This window comes from Kogia breviceps, chromosome 13 (assembly GCF_026419965.1).
Source record: "Kogia breviceps isolate mKogBre1 chromosome 13, mKogBre1 haplotype 1, whole genome shotgun sequence".
Lineage (NCBI taxonomy): Eukaryota > Metazoa > Chordata > Mammalia > Artiodactyla > Physeteridae > Kogia > Kogia breviceps.
The window spans coordinates 76,822,050-76,838,580 of NC_081322.1; the positions used below are offsets into that span (position 1 = coordinate 76,822,050).

General features: G+C 47.1%; 1 protein-coding gene and 1 non-coding gene across 9 annotated transcripts in view; both read left to right on the top strand.

The window, feature by feature from the left end:
- Positions 1-719: 719 nt before the first annotated feature.
- Positions 720-16,531, top strand: part of MTHFD1L (methylenetetrahydrofolate dehydrogenase (NADP+ dependent) 1 like) — a 205,972-nt gene continuing 190,160 nt past the window's right edge. For 4 of the 8 annotated variants that reach the window (XM_067011017.1, XM_059083459.2, XM_059083457.2 and 1 more), the window contains exons 1-7: positions 724-988; positions 5,364-5,448; positions 6,612-6,662; positions 7,007-7,060; positions 11,683-11,807; positions 13,861-13,961; positions 15,363-15,499. In XM_067011017.1, coding sequence (XP_066867118.1) covers positions 768-988; positions 5,364-5,448; positions 6,612-6,662; positions 7,007-7,060; positions 11,683-11,807; positions 13,861-13,961; positions 15,363-15,499 — 774 coding nt within the window. In that variant the 5' untranslated portion in view covers positions 724-767. Of the gene's footprint in view, positions 989-5,363; positions 5,449-6,611; positions 6,663-7,006; positions 7,061-11,682; positions 11,808-13,860; positions 13,962-15,362; positions 15,500-16,531 lie in introns of all 8 variants that reach the window. The other 4 variants (XM_067011018.1, XM_067011019.1, XM_067011021.1 and 1 more) reach the window with 3 other exon arrangements.
- Positions 14,703-14,836, top strand: LOC131740298 (small nucleolar RNA SNORA70). The gene has a single exon (XR_009330890.1). It is a non-coding gene; the product is annotated as a small nucleolar RNA SNORA70 (small nucleolar RNA).

Consider the following 16,531-nt stretch of genomic DNA (forward strand, 5'->3'; position numbering starts at 1 on the left):
CATGTCCCCTGCATTGGCAGGTGGATTCTTAACCACTGCGCCACCAGGGAAGCCCAAAAGTCAGTGTTTATAATTTGTAGTTTTATTCCCACTTGGGAATTATAAACCTGATAAGATTATAAACAAAGTATTTCGTTTTGAGGCAGCTAAGCTTCACAGAGGTTAAGTAACTTGCCTACGGCTACAAAGTCGGCTTTTGAACTCCAAGGCTCACAGGCTCTTCACTGTTCGGCCGCCTCCAGCCAGATAAATCCAATCCCTGGTAGCTAAACCAATTGCCCTTCCAGGAAGCAAACTGCCACCGAGGGCAGGATGTTATTGGCATCCTAGGCGGAGGAAGAAGGTACTGTCTCAGGGCACGGCGGGAGCCCCATGCTGCCGCCCCACCGTCCTCTGATTTTTACCCCTAGCCAACTTTCGAGTCTGTGTTTGCAAGTGCCAGAAAGTGCCCGTCCGTGACGTCCAGTCAACTCGAACGGCAGCCCCGCGCCCCACAGGCCCCCGCCTCCCCAACGTCACGACCACTGAGCGCAGTGCCCCCTAGGGGCTCCTCTCCGCTGAGGAAGAATAGCCAGGACCTTCCTGCCACTGGCTCGTTACCGGCCGGGTCCGGTTCTCCTGCCTGGCGCTCGCCCCGCCACCCCCAGGAGGGACGTGAGCCGCTGCGTCTCTGAGCTCAGCCGCCGCATCTCCGCGCCGCGGGAGAACACGAGGCCTCCCGCTTCCGCCGCCTGGCCGCGCCCCCACTGCGCCGCCCGCGCCTCGCGATGAGCGCGCGCTTGCCGCTCGTCCTGCGGCAGCTCGGCCGCCTGCAGCCCCCCGGCCCGCCGCGCCGCCTCCGAGAGCTTTGTCTCGCCAGCAGCGGCGGGGGCGGCGGATGTGGCGGCGGGGAGGGCCTGCTCGGGCAGCGGCGGCTGCGGGACACCCAGGCCGGGAGCAGCCGGGGCCCGGGCAGCCGGGCGCCCCCAGCGCGGGACTCGATAGTCCGGTGAGTGTCCGGCGCTCGCCGCCGCCCAGGACCCCGGCGGCCGGGGGAGACTCAGGAGGTGGGGCGGCCGGAGCTCTCGAGTCTCGGCCGGGCTCCGGGGGCCTCCTTGGGGGCTTCGCTGAGCACGGGGTCGCGACTGCTTGGTGCCGACTGTTAGGGGTGGGGTGACGGCATCTGGTGGCGGGCAGCGCGGGCACGGTCCGCGAGAGGACGGAGACTCGGGGCCGGCCCAGGTCTGAGGGGTGGGGGGTCGGGAGGCCGTGAGCATCCGCGGCGGGTGCTGCGCAGCCCAGACCGCGCGCCTCGCTCCACGTGCACCTCCCGCCGCCTGCTCTGATGCGGCCGCGCCGGGCGCTGCCTGGGCAGGAAAGGGGTGGCGCGGCGAGGGCTGGAGCCCCGAGGGGGAGGGGCGCCCGGCCAGCCCGCCCGTCCGCCTGCTGGTCGGATCCGGGGTGGGGGCCAGGGCGCTGCGGCGCTGCGGGGCTGCGGCGGGTGCGCCCCGGGCCCAGCGATCGGCGCCTGTCTGCGCAGGGGCTCCGCCTCCGGGACGCTGGCTGCGGGCGGCGGACAGTGACTGCGGTGAGGTCTGCGCTCCTCAAACGCCGCAGCCTCCTGCGCGTGGGAGGGCTGCGGCCCGGCCCACCCAGTGACGCGCAGAGGGCGGCCGGAGAAGTCGGGGCCGTCTCGTTCCCAGCGTCGCTGCACCGTGGGCACGGAATCCCCAGCGCAGCCGTATTTCCAAAGTTCTAACCCGAGCGAGAGGCGAACTCTGCCTGGGAGCCCCGGGCCGGCCTTCCGCTGTCCCCGCCGGAGACGTTCGCGGGTCCCCCTCCACCCCCTTGATCCTCAGACACACCCTAGCCTCTTCTCCTAGCCCTTCGGTGGGAGCGAGGGGAAGTAGAGCCTTGTCTGCCTCTTCCTGGAGAAGTGTGTTAGCTGGGGACCCAGAGGGTGTAGAGGGAAGCGCTCCGGACAGGCCTGGGGGTCGCGGGAAAGCCCTTTCTTCCCTTCCCTAACTAGAATGACTAGTTCCAGGATGCCATGTTACGTACGGAGCGAGCTCTTCACGCCCATCCGCTGACATCCTCTTTGTTTTCCTTCTAGCCTTCATTCTGAAAATGAATTTACCTTTTTACTCCCTCTCTTTCCAAGGCGCTTCATGATGTGGCCCATGACTCCAAGGACTCTTTGGTTTACCTTGTCTTCTCCCCGGACGTCGCGGTTAGGTCTCTTCTGGTCATTAGATTTTAAGCAGTGTACAACTGAGCTCATCTTAAGGGGTTGTCACCAAACCGAACTGGGGTACCCTCTCCAGATATGCAGCAAACCCAGTCTACTGACACCGGGTTGTGACGTAGGCAAGTACAGTGTTTGTTGCAGGATACCAAGCAGGGGAGTTGGGGACAAACCTCAGATCCCCTCCACTCCAACTTGGTCTTTGAGATAGAGGTTTTGGGGTTTTTTTGTTTGTTTGTTTGCCGAGTCACGGGGCATGTGGGATCTTCCCCGACCAGGGATCGAACCGGTGCCCTCTGCGTTGGGAGCGGGGAGTCAACCCCTGGACCACCAGGGAAGTCCAACATTTCTTTTTTTTGTGTGGTACGCGGGCCCCTCACTGTTGTGGCCTCTCCCATTGCGGAGCACAGGCTCCGGACGTGCAGGCTCAGCGGCCATGGCTCACGGGCCCAGCCGCTCCGCGGCACGTGGGATCCTCCCAGACCGGGGCACGAACCCACGTCCCCTGCATTGGCAGGCTGACTCTCAACCACTGCGCCACCAGGGAAGCCCCCAACATTTCTTAATTGTAGTTTCGGCAGTCGGGGTGTCTCTGGTTTATGCTTCTCTAGCCGGCCGGTCCTTGGCCAGAGGTCTGTTAGCTCATCTTGTCCTGGAGAAACAGCTTGAGTTTGTAGTTAATGAAGATATCTACAATAGCAATTTTAGTATATTAACGACGTTACCAGCAACAGCAATTTTAGTCATCTGACTCTGGTTGATTATTGCTCATTTAGCACAGGATTAAGGGGACAAGAAAAGGAATAAAGTATTGGATAGAAAGATTAATCATAAACTGGATAAGAGGTTTTAGGGGGATTTGGTTTCAGGGTCCAAAGACAGTATAGGATGCAGAAGTCACCTTCCAACTAGAAGTTGAGGAGGCAACTTTTCTCACTCAGGGCAGAAAAATCTTTGATGAGAAACATCTGTGCTACTTTCTAGACTTCTTGAGCCTGGTAACTCCTTGCTTGCTTTGCTTGGCACTGTAACAATAATGGAAGAATAAGGAATAACCCCAAAGAATGAAACGTTACACATGTAACAAGTTGTGGGGGAATTAGCCAACTTGATGAGCAGAGTTGGTGACAGGTGTCACTTTCTACAGCCCCGTGCCCTTCATTTTATTGAGGGGTAGGTGCTACAAGTGTTTCTGGGAAAATTGCTTTTGGAAGGAGTGTTTCAGTGTTCAAGGGTAGCTTTGAGGCACAGAAGAATGCTGTAGAATTATAAGAACAAAGGCAGAGCCCTTGTAGTACACCTGCTCTACAGATGAGGAAACGGGCTCCTTAGTGGCTCAGTGAATTACCCACGCTGGTCAACCAGAGGCCTGAGCTCTGGTCCTCGGCTGTTTCCACTGAATGCTTCGGGGCCACCCAGACTCCTTGTTGAAAACACGCATTCCCAGGCCCCACCCAGACTTAGGGAGTCCGACTTTCTGGGCTGAGTCACAAAGCCTTTCTCTTTACCAAGCTTTCCTGATGACCCTCATACACATTGCCAAGAACCACTTGGGACCCGCACTCCAGTGCCTTACCACGCTAGCCAGAAATGAGGACCCAGTATGGCCCCAATTCACAGCCAAGAAAGGCAGAGAATCTGCATACGGCATGTGGTCCGCAGCTGCATGTTGTTGGACAGAAGATTCTTGCTCATTTATAAGGTGATTTGTGAGCTTTCACATATAGTCTGGTTTATCAACACAACAATACAGTTGTTTCACTGGGAATCAAGTTGCTTTATCCCAAGTGTTTAAAAACAAACCAAAACCTTCCTGGGTTGTAGACAGCTGCATGCCCATTTACTCTATCTCTTCTAGCCCAGCTGACCGTGGGAAGGCTCATCCTGGTTGAGTTTTGAAGCCTTTTTCTGAGCACCCTTCTCTCCTCATCCACCTACAAGAGCAGTGCCTGCCAGTTACATTCCTCAGATTCTTCTCTAAAAGTGGGAGGCGTTTTGCCCCTGGCCATTATGCCTTGTCCCTTTGCTCATGGCCATTTATTGCTGATGGGATCTGGCTGGAAGTTCCCCTTGCATTTTTTGAAAGCTGTTGTGCATGCAAGACCCTGATGGAGACAAGAGATGATACTTAAAGGTGGTCTTAAGCACTGAAGCTTGGGTACTGCCTTGGCTAAGCCTTTTGTCTATTATTGTGAGAGGAAAAAGAGCCAACTTTCTTTTTTAAATTTTTTATTTAATATTTTTTAATTAAAAATTTTTATTGAAATATAGTTGATTTACAATGCTATGTTCCAGGTATACAGCAAAGTGATTCAGTTATACATAAACGTCTATGTATATAGATATATAGAGAGATATATCTTTTTCAGATTCTTTTCCATTATAGGCTGTTACAAGATACTGAATATAGTTCCCTGTGCTATATAGTAGGTCCTCGTTGTTTGGCTATTTTATATATAGTAATATGTATCTGTTAATCCCAAACTCCTAATTTATCCCTAACCCCCTTCCCCTTTGGTAACCATAAGATTGTTTTCTATGTCTGTGGGTCTGTTTCTGTTTTGTAAATAAGTTCATTTGTAAGAGCCAACATTTTTTAAAAAAATACATTTTATTTATTTATTTATTTTTGGCTGTGTTGGGTCTTCGTTGCTGTGCGCGGGCTTTCTGTACTTGCAGCGAGCAGGGGCTACTCTTCGTTGCAGTGCGCGGGCTTCCCTTTGCGGTGTCTTCTCTTGTTGCGGAGCATGGGCTCTAGGCACGTGGGCTTCAGTAGTTGTGGCGCACGGGCTCAGTAGTTGTGGCTCACGGGCTCTAAAGTGCAGGCTCAGTAGTTGTGACGCGCAGGCTTAGTTGCTCCGCGGCATGTGGGATCTTCCCGGACCAGGGCTCAAACCCGTGTCCCGTGCATTGGCAGGAGGATTCTTAACCACTGCGCCACCAGGGAAGCCCTATGCCAGGTATTTCATGATTGTTCTCCTCCCCCTCCCTCCATCCTTTCCACACTTGGAGGAGCCTGTCCTTGTGCTGTCTAATTAGTTTCATTTAGAATAGAAAACCTTCTAAGAAAATGTGTTGTATCCATCCTTTCTAGTCATTAACCTAGACCTGACTATGTTGTTTTTCTTTCTCAATGCAGAGAAGTCATTCAGAATTCGAAAGAAGTTCTGAGTTTATTGCGAGGAAAAAACCCTGCCTTTAAGCCGGTTCTTGCTATTATTCAGGTAAGCTGAGAATGTGGTTCTGTCTTGCTATTTTAGGATGTCTTTGAATTTAGAAGACAATTGTACACAGGTGACCAGCTGCATTTCTTGTCACAGAAGTCCCACTCGGGCTTAGGGGAGGGAGGAGAAAACTCATGTGGAAATGTGGTTGTTTCCCCCTTTATCTGGTCATTTTGCTGCTTCAGGATTACAGGTTAGGTACCACTCTGTTTGAGTCTATCTCCCTTTGGTGCGGATAGCTTCCAGACGTCAGGAGATAGGTGCTCACATAAGTTGCGTTACACAGTATATAATGTGGTCCATTATAAATGCTGATCAGATGTGATTTGAGTGGGATGGGAAAAAACATTCCCCTTTGTTTCTGTGGAAGACAGGTGCTGGCTGAGACATGGTGTTTGGTGATCTTACTCCTCGGTCTTTTCAAGCTTGCCATGAGTCTGAAGGGCCCAAAGCCATGGCATGGCAGGACTTGGGAGTTCCATGTCTATGTCCTAGCCGCGGCCCCTTCATTGCCAGCTGCAGTTGGCGCCGTTTGCCACCCTTATTGGCACACCCAGGTGACGCAGGTGCAGGGAAGTGGTGCGCTGAGCCAAGCCTGTAAGGTCACACAGCCCAACAGTTGAGCTGCCTCTGTTGTTTTTGGTTCATGCTTAATGTATCAGAATAGCAGCCTCTAGTTTCATCAGCGCTGTAATTTCAAGACTGGAGAGCTACGCTCAAGTCACTTTGGGGCCTGCATTCTTTGGGGTCTGTTTCCTCACCCCCTACAAAGATAAGCAAGTGAGAAGAGTGGAAAGAAAAGCGAAACAAGAGCCTGGCCCCCTGGAATTCTGCTCATTGGTAGCTTTTCACCCAAGGGCAAGTCCTAAACACCCGTCTTAGGCGTCCTCACTTAGAAAGGAATGCTGCCTATGTGGCTATATATGCCCTATGAGGAGTATTATTTTCAAAAGTGATATATCTTAAAGCCTGAGAAACTGACATGTTAATAAATACCAGCCCTTAGTCCCCTTTTATGAGCAGTAAGATTCTTTTTCTGCATTTCCCTTATCATCTTTGTAGTCAGATAATGTATAATCACAGAATTAGTCTTTGTATTGTTTTGTACCTTTTCAAGATGTTTTCATGTTGTTATATTCTCCTTCTTGCTCTCCTTTCCCAAGGCAGGTGATGATAACTTGATGCAGGAAATAAACCAGAATTTGGCTGAGGAGGTAAGTAAGGATTGTTGATTTTTTGAATGATTTTAAAAATTCATTTTAGGGCTTCCCTGGTGGCGCAGTGGTTGAGAATCCGCCTGCCGATGCAGGAGACACGGGTTCGTGCCCTGGTCCGGGAAGATCCCACATGCCGCGGAGCGGCTGGGCCCGCGAGCCATGGCCGCTGAGCCTGCGCGTCCGGAGCCTGTGCTCCGCAACGGGAGAGGCCACAACAGTGAGGGGCCCGCGTACTGCAAAAATTTAAAAAAAAAAAAAAAAAAAAAAAAAATTCATTTTAATTTTAGGGTGATAGATTCATTTTCTCTCAGTGATGAAATCACCCTGTGTTCTCTTTGCAGGCTGGTCTGAACATTACTCACATCTGTCTCCCTGCAGACAGCAGTGAAGATGAGGTAATACAGCAGCACACTTAACCCTTATTTTGTGTTTCTCTTCAGTCCTAACACACCTCTTAACATCTCTTAGTTGTGGTCGGAACTGAACAAGCCTTTTCTTAGGGCTGAACTTTTAGAGAGAGGAGTTCACTTTTTCCACTAGTGTAGATGCTCCTTGATCTGTCTGTCCCTTAGCATGTTTCTTTGTTTTTAATTGAAGTATAGTTGATTTATAACGTTGTATTAGTTTCTGGTGTAGAGCAGAGTGACTCAGTTATACATATATATATATTTATATATTCTTTTCCATTATGGTTTATTACCATATCGAATATAGTTCCCTGTGCTATACAGTACGACCTTGTTGTTATCTCCTTACCTTGTGTTTCTGTTGACAATGTGACCTATGATGTGGCGACTTTGGTTGTGTTTCTTCAGCTGTAGCAACAGCATCATCTAGTGGAAATTATCGGTGTCTGGAGGACTAGTTCTGCTTTGCAGTGTGCTGACAGGTTGTTTGACCTTGCTTGGACCATTCTTTGGTTTCTCTGGGTCTCAGTTGCCCTGTTGATAAAATAAAGGGGAAGATATTTTTCAGGCTAACCTTGTGTGAATCCTTCAGTGCTATTTTGGGGCAGCTGGTGAAAAACCGCCATAGGGTTCTTTTGCTGCTATTGTATGTGCTTTAGTTGTTTCCGCCAGCAGGGAAGGGCAGTTCTCGTAAGGGTCATCGCAAGCCTGGGAGAAGCAGTCACCCCTCTAAGTAGGGCCTAGGAAGCTGGACCACGGGCCCTCCTGGTTGTCTGCTCCTCCTGTGGTTAGGTTTTCTTCAGACTGGCTACGGCAGTGATGAAAACCTTAAGTAATCTGGAATAGCACAGAAGTTTTTTGTATGTGAATGAAGTTTAGAAGTAGGCAGTCCCTGGCTGGTGTGGTGGCATCACTGAGTCGTTAGGAACTCAGGCTCCTTGGATCTTGCTGCGCTGTGATTTTTGTTGTGCAGCCTCATCCAAGATGGCAGATTCAGCACTACAGATCACATCCACATTCCAGCCGGTGCCAAAGAGACAATAAATCCAGACTCAGTGAGGAGAGACATAATCTGAAAGGGTTATTGCAAGGTGGAGAAAGGGACTGCTGCAGTCTGCCCATAAACACACCTTTGAGAGGTAAGCAAAAGGCTTCTCTTCTATAGGGAGGAAAGAACCCAGTGTGAGAAAAGTGGGAGCAAAGGGTGACTTGATGGGATAGCAGATTAGAGAATGTTTTACCCTGAGGCCAGCCTATTCTCCCTGGGGGGTTGGGTGGTGGTAGAGCTGTTGGCCAATCAGCCCGAGGGTAGGTCAAAGTTCAGGAACCTGGGGGAAGGAAAGAAGCTTACCCAAAGTTTGATTAACAGGCATTTTGTGCTGATGGATCAGTGGAGGCCAGCAGTTCAAGTAAATCATTTATGAACAAAGAACAGAAATTTGTGGGGTCTGTGGACTAGGGAGCATTGGATGGTCGTGTCAGAATCCTATGGGGAAGGTGGTTCTTTGCAGTACACAAAGGATGGGGGCATTTCTTAACCATCCCTGTTTTCCAGGATCACAGGGCTTAGTTCGACAAGTTCTTATCAGCAGCAAGAAAAAGGAAGGACAAAGACCAAAGTCAGGATCCCAAGTCTTTCTCCTGAAAGTCACAGTTCGGCTTCCATTCCACTGGCCTGAATTGAATTGCTTGGCCTTTTTACAAGGGAGGCGAGAAATGTGGTCTTTATACCAAGTGGCCCTAGATCATTTCTTAGCAGAGTTAAAAATTAAGAGTTCATTACTAAGAAAGAACAGAAATTGGATATTGGGCAAACAGTTTCTACCACACTTGCCATTGTAAGATATTACAAATACTGACACCTGTCCTACCAGTACTAACAGAATGCAGAGAAATTTGTTTTCCCTTTGCAGAAGGACACTCATTTTCTGCAACAGAATTTGCATGTTCTTAGATTGTTTTGCTACTGGTATTGATAGCCCTTGACTTTTTTTTCCCCCTTGGCTTATTTAATGTTTTTCATTCACATTTTTTTTTCTTCAGTTTGTCACAGTATTTTTAAAAAATTCTTATTGGAGTATAGTTGCTTTACAATACTGTGTTAGTTTATACTGTACAGCAAAGTGAATCAGCTATATGTATACATATATTCCCTCTCTTTTGGATTTCCTTCTCCTTTAGGTTCCCCTTGGCTTATTTTTTTGACAAGGAGTCACTTATTCACTCTTTTTCTTTGAAATTCTGATAAATGGGAATTTATATGATGGTGTTATTATGTTGGAAAAGAGTAAGGATCTTAATTTATTAAGATTTTGTTGTCGTTGTTACCTCTAACTACGTTAGAGGTAACAATAGTACCCTCACTTCATTCTGGCTGGGCTCTAGGTATAGATGCCACCCGCTCTGACCACCCCCCCTACCCGCCATCACTCCATATCAATTGCAGAGATTATCCAATTGTTATTGTTATACTTTTTTGTAATTTTATTTATTTATTTTTTAATTTTTGTGGCTGCATTGGGTCTTTGTTGCTGTGCACGGGCTTTCTCTCTAGTTGCAGCGAGCGGGGGCTATGCTTTGTTGCGGTACACGGGCTTCTTATTGCTGTGGCTTCTCTAGTTATGGAGCACGGGCCCTAGGCAAGTGGGCTTCAGTAGTTGCAGCACGCGGGCTCAGTAGTTGTGTCTCACAGGCTCTAGAGCGCGGGCTCAGTAGTTGTGGCGTACAGGCTTAGTTACTCCGAGGCATGTGGGATCTTCCTGGACCAGGGCTTGAACCCGTGTCCCCTGCATTGGCAGGTGGATTCTTAACCACTGTGCCACCAGGGAGGTCCCTGTTGTTGTTGTTATTGGTCCTGTCTTCTCTACTAGAATATAAGCTCCATGAGGGCAGATCTTTTTTTACAGCTGTATTTCCTTTACTCAGAACTGGTACAAGGTAGATATTCAAAACATTCAACATTTGTTGAATGAATGACAGAATGATCCATATTAAACAAAATTTTCTTTCTGAGTTTTCTGAATATATCAAATAGCCTTTTCTTCTCTTACCAGGTAGGAATTCTTACTGGAGTATAGTTGCTTTACAATACTGTGTTAGTTTATACTCTACAGCAAAGTGAATCAGCTATATGTATACATATATTCCCTCTTTTTTGGATTTTTGCTAGATAGTAAAACAGAAATGGTAAACCAACACTTCTCATAGTGAGGTCCATATCTACGAGCTAGAATCTCTCTTAGTTACGAACAAGTAACATTGCTAAGTGAAATCCTGGCATAAAATAGAGGTAAACAGAGAGGCCAGAGCATTGCTTATTTAAAGACATACCTGGCCATTCAATAACGATTATATTAGCTTCCCAAGCTGCTTTGGTCCTTTTCATAAATAGCAAATTATTTTAGTGTTTCCTGTAAAATGGAGCTATCTATGCTTAGAGGTTTTCCATCATAAGCCTTTGGAAATGCTTTCTACATACCATTCTGGCCCAGAGAACAGGGGGGCCTGAGTGTCATGATTAGAAAGCTTTGGTTAAGCACAGTATGCTTGAAACACAGGCTTCTCTGGGCCAGGTTGGAATGCTCGAGGCTCCTGAGTCCTGGCCTCCCTGAAAGTTGGCATTACATTGGGCTCAAATCTGATTGTGGACAGGGAATTGTCTTTTGTTGATCTCAACTTTTTTTTTTTTTTTTTTTGTGGTACGCGGTCCTCTCACTGTCGTGGCCTCTCCCGTTGCGGAGCACAGGCTCCGGACGCGCAGGTTCACCGGCCATGGCTCACGGGCCCAGCCGCTCCGCGGCATGTGGGATCTTCCCGGACCAGGGCACGAACCCATGACCCCTGCATCAGCAGGCGGATTCTCCACCACTGAGCCACCAGGGAAGCCCTGATCTCAACTTTTTTAACTGTTTAGCTGTGGTTTTGTTTTGCTCTGTTCTGGCAGAGAATAGAGCGATAAAGACTTGAAGTCACTAAAAAGTCAGCCAGGTTTTTATAAGCGTGGTTAGAGGGAACATAGACTTCTTCATTCTGCTTTACACCAGGTCTTCAACAAGGAGAAAAAAGAAACTAAAACAGGGCTTCCCTGGTGGCTCAGTGGTTGAGAATCCGCCTGCCGATGCAGGAGACACGGGTTCGTGCCCCGGTCCGGGAAGATCCCACATGCCGCGGAGCAACTAAGCCCGTGAGCCATGGCCGCTGAGCCTGCGCGTCCGGAGCCTGTGCTCCGCAACGGGAGAGGCCACAACAGTGAGAGGCCCGCATACCGCAAAAAAAAAAAAGAAACTAAAACAGATGCATTTTTTTTTTTTTTTTTTTTTTTTTTTTTGTGGTACGCGGGCCTCTCACTGTTGTGGCCTCTCCCGTTGCGGAGCACAGGCTCCGGACGCGCAGGCTCAGCGGCCATGGCTCACGGGCCCAGCCGCTCCGCGGCATGTGGGATCTTCCCGGACCGGGGCACGAACCCGCATCCCCTGCATCGGCAGGCGGATTCTCAACCACTGCGCCACCAGGGAAGCCCAAACAGATGCATTTTTATGAATCTATTTTTTACATAAAATGTCTTTTCTTGGGTCTTATTTTTGCAAAACTGACTTTAGTTTTCACTTTAGATTATCGATGAGATCCTGAAGATTAATGAAGACACCAGAGTACATGGCCTTGCCCTTCAGATCTCCGAGACCTCATTTAGCAACAAAATCCTCAATGCCTTGAAACCAGAAAAAGATGTGGATGGGTGAGAACATATAAAAGAAAACAATCGACTCATTGCTAAACTAGTTTTTCTACTGTGAATTCTTTAAAATTCTGCTCTTTCAACTGTGTCAGTAATTGGGCCATGAATGAAATCATTTTAAATATTTCAGGAGTTGGAGGGCTTGTAAAATTATGCTTAAGAAAGTACGTATTTGAGAAAATACACTTGCCCTTTTGTAGTGCTTGGGTGCCATTTTGGCCCAATCATACTCATTTGAGAAGCTCCTGTCTGACCTACAGAGTCCTTAGCCAGCTCTCCTCTTCTAATAGCTTTTCCTTTTCCTTGATAATTCTACCAAACCAGAGAAAAAAAACCGAGGGACCTGCTTCACCACAGTAGCACATTGTGCCTTAGTCCCAGGCCAGCGGAGAAAAACAAAGCAAGCACTTACATTCATAATGTGAGGTTTTATTTGAAATGTGAGGGAAAACCTATGACTATCAGGTGCTCTGATATTGGTCTTAGACTCGTGTCATGACGTAAGCTTCATGGGACAAGGAATACTGACCATCCATGTGGGAGTTCATGATGTTTCCTGGAAGTTAAAAACCTCATCTTCCTACATGGAAATAGGAAATTTTTGGGTCGTGGCCAGAAAGAACGTGATATATTTAGCATTCCAGGGTCGTAAGCAAATTTATAACATTAGTCTTATAGGGACTGGATTGAGTGGCCAGCACCTCACTGGCATACCCAGGTTCCCCCATTATCCTAGCCTTCTGTTGTGACTTAGGGCAGACTCAAACATGGGTAGAAAATTGTCATGAAAATCTCCGATCCTATCGCAGACAAACCATAAAGGGGGAAGAGGCTCTAGTCAGTTAGAAAACATCCAGATTCCCAGGGTATCAAGGTGTAGTTTCCAGTCTTTCATAAAAAGAGAGAATTATGAAAACTTTTCCAAGTATCTCCATTTTGTTACTAACCTGTACTGAGACCATCAATTTAAGCTAAATAGTTAGGGACTGTTTTGTCCTGGGTTTGACTGAGGAAGACCACAGAAGGCATTGAAAGGACATGGTCCCTCATTTTTTCCCTTGATTTCCTTAAGGAGATAAGTACTGATGTCCAGTGGGGATCAGACCTTGACTCCAAGTCTTTCTAGGTCACCCCTGATTTCTAGGATTGGTTCTGGACTTTGATATTGATGGAGATGTAAATTTCCTCAGGATAAAGTGGCTGCAGGACCATGGCATTGCACGCGTCCAGGGCCACCATTCCGTGTCGTCCACTGAACGGAGCTCTGTAGCGTTGTGCAGTGAAGCCCCACGTGGCCTCCGGCTGCGGTCCTGCTGTCCAGGCAGAAGGAGAACACCCGTCGTCGCCCTGACTCATAGGGACCACGTTGGAGTTGCCTGAGGGGCTGCTCTGGAAGCTAATGACCTCTATTCCTGCCCACTCTTTCATTTCTGTGTAATAATGTAATATATCCTACCTATCTGTCGATGAAAATTCAATTAACTATCAAGTTAAGAAGGAAAAGAGGGAATTTTATCCGAGCCAAACCAAGGATTATAACCCAGGAAGCAGATTCTCAGGAAGCTCTGAGAACTGTTCCACCTGTTAGAAGTCGAGGGCACAGTCCTGTACATTTCTGAGGGAAAAGATTGCACTTCAAAATGACATACTGGTGTTTTACATAAAGGTCACCACGGATATATAGTCCAGGTAAGCGTGTACAAAATGAGCAGCAAGTCGCCGTGACCCCCTGCAGAGCTGGGAAGGAACACTGTTCTTTTAAGAAGTTACGTCGCTAGTGTCAGAAGAAGAAAATAAGCAGCGATTCTCATCGTTGAGGAGCTCTGGTTAATGTTTAACCCCGATACACACTGCACACAAGGAGGGAAGAGGCCCAAATAACCACGCAGAGAGAATTTTATATTTAATTTTTTCTTGTCCTGCCTTAAAAGATAAATTTTATTTCATCATGTCAAATATTGACTTGATGTTATTTGGGATTAATTCATGTGAATTACAGATGAGTGAGTTTTGACCACGCTTGACTTGCTTGTTCTCTTATTTTTGGACTCAGAGTAACGGATGTAAACCTGGGGAAGTTGGTACGTGGGGATGCCCGTGAATGTTTTGTTTCACCTGTGGCCAGAGCTGTAATTGAACTTCTTGAAAAGTCAGGTATGATGCTCCTTCAGAAATGTTGCTATTTTCTATTTTTTGTTATTTATGTGAGTTCTTAGTAAGGATTTGTTTCTGGAAGATACTTATTGAAACACAGAAGCCATATTCAGTGTCAGCTTTATTTTTCTCCTCTTTTAGGAGATAATGAATGACTGGCAAATTTTTCTAATAAGATTAGCTGTATTCTAATTTTAAAGAGAAATTGGTAAAATGAATTATTAGCCTGTGTTTTCTCAGTTTCTCTTATGAAACCCTCAAAATATCCACAATGAAAAATGTTTCAAGTTTCAGCTTCTCAAACCTGTCAATATGTAAACCTAGATAAGTTTGACGAAGCTGTCAGATATAGTTTAGGGTATAGACACCTAGATTAGGATCTATCACTGAGCCGTATCTCTTTCAGTAATCAATATTTAATTTTTTCTGTACACCAGCTTGAGTGAAAAGGAGACAATGCCCCTCCCTACACCCAAACATGAAATGATTGAACAAAAATTCCAAAATATATACCAAAGTTCTATTAGAAGATTAACTTTCAAGATATACCTTTAGGACATTAGCCATTAAGCTCAAATCTCTGAGATAATCCACGTAGACAGTGTTTTTCCATCATATGGATAATTAGGATGATGATTCTAGGTCACTCTACCATAAAGTTTGCAAAGAAGGAATAAGTTATGGCTTTATAGTCACTGTAGGTTTGGTGCTTAGAGGGCCAAGTTTTAAAAGGCTAGTTTTTTGCAGCCAATTGAGCCAACGCTGCTCTTTTCCTCATGCGAGCCCAGTGTGCAGTGGCTGCAAACAGCAGCCTCCTTGGTTGTGTGTGCAGCCTCTTGCCTGTATGGGTTGCCCTAAGGGACTTCGAGACAGCCCTTTCCAGTGGACATTCATGTCTGCCATGCTGTCCCCAGTCTGGGCTCCAGACAGGTATGTGCGGTGCCTTTGGAAAAGCCCCAGGGCACAGTGGCCTGGGTCCACATTAGCCAAATCGTAATGGCCATCCGCACCAAGCTGCAGAACAAGGACCATGTGATTGAGGCCCCGCACAGGCCGAGTCCAAGTTCCCTGGCCACCAGAAGATCCACATCTCCAAGAAGGGGGGATTTACTAAGTTCAATGCGGATGAATATGAAAACATGGTGGTAGAAAAGTGGCTCATCCCAGATCGCTGTGGGATCAAATACATCCCGAATCGTGGCCCCCTGGACAGATGGCAAGCCCTTCACTCATGAGAGCGTTGGCGCTGCTGTCCCCTCCTTACTCACGCCCACCAATCAATACTGCTTTCCTGTCCAAAAATTAAATTAAAATGAAAGCTATTTTTCCTTACATCAAAGCTGTATGGGAGGAGGACTTTGAAGTTTTGATTATAATACTGAATTTCCATTTGGTGGGTAGGTGTCAACTTAGATGGAAAGAAGATCTTGGTAATAGGAGCCCATGGGTCTTTGGAAGCCACCCTGCAATGCCTGTTCCAGAGAAAAGGGTCCATGACAATGAGCTCCCAGTGGAAAACACCTCAGCTTCAAAGCAAGGTAAGCATCTTTCATGTTGGAAACATGTGCTTCAATGCCTATATTAGAAAAGGAGGACTGAAATGCATAGGCTGATCATTTAACATAAAAAGTTAGAGAAAGAACAGCAGAAAATCTCAAAGGATGAAAACAAAAGAGCAGAGATTACTGAAATAGAAAACAAATGTGTAATATGAGAGATTATCAGCAAAGCCAAAAGATGGTTCTTGGAAAAGTCTAGTAAAATAGACACACCACTAGCCAAAATAATTAAGACAAAAAGAGAGAACACCAGCAATGTTAGGAACAAAAAGGGGACATAACCCCAGAAGCAAACATTATTTTTAAAAAGGAGAATATGGGGGCTTCCCTGGTGGCGCAGTGGTTGGGAGTCCGCCTGCCGATGCAGGGGACGCGGGTTCGTGCCCCGGTCCGGGAGGATCCCACATGCCGCGGAGCGGCTGGGCCCGTGAGCCATGGCCGCTGAGCCTGCGCGTCCGGAGCCTGTGCTCCACAATGGGAGAGGCCACAACAGTGAGAGGCCCGCGTAATGCAAAAAACAAACAACAACAACAAAAAAACACACACAAAAAAAGGAGAATATGAACAGCTTTATGCTGGTAAATTTGAAAAATTGTATGGGATGAAAACTTTCCTAGAAACTGTAACTTACAAAATGGATTCAAGTAAAACTGAGTAGTCTTATGTGTAATTGAAGACATTGAACCAGTCTACCCAGCGAACAAGTAAACAAAAAAGGCACTAGGTCGTTTTATGAATGAGTTACCACAGTAAAGAATATTTTCTCTGGAGAGTAGAAAAAGAACATTTCCTAACTCATGAGTGCCCAGTGCAGACAATGACAAGATGCTAAAGGATAATTACAGGCCAATTTCACCTATGAACCTAGATGAAATAATCGTTAGCAAAATAGAAAACCAAATCCAGTATCCCATTGGGACTATCATAGGATTGTAGGGGGTCTAACAGCAAAATCTGTTAAAATATATTAATGTAGTTAACCACATTATCAGATTAAAAACTATACTGTCA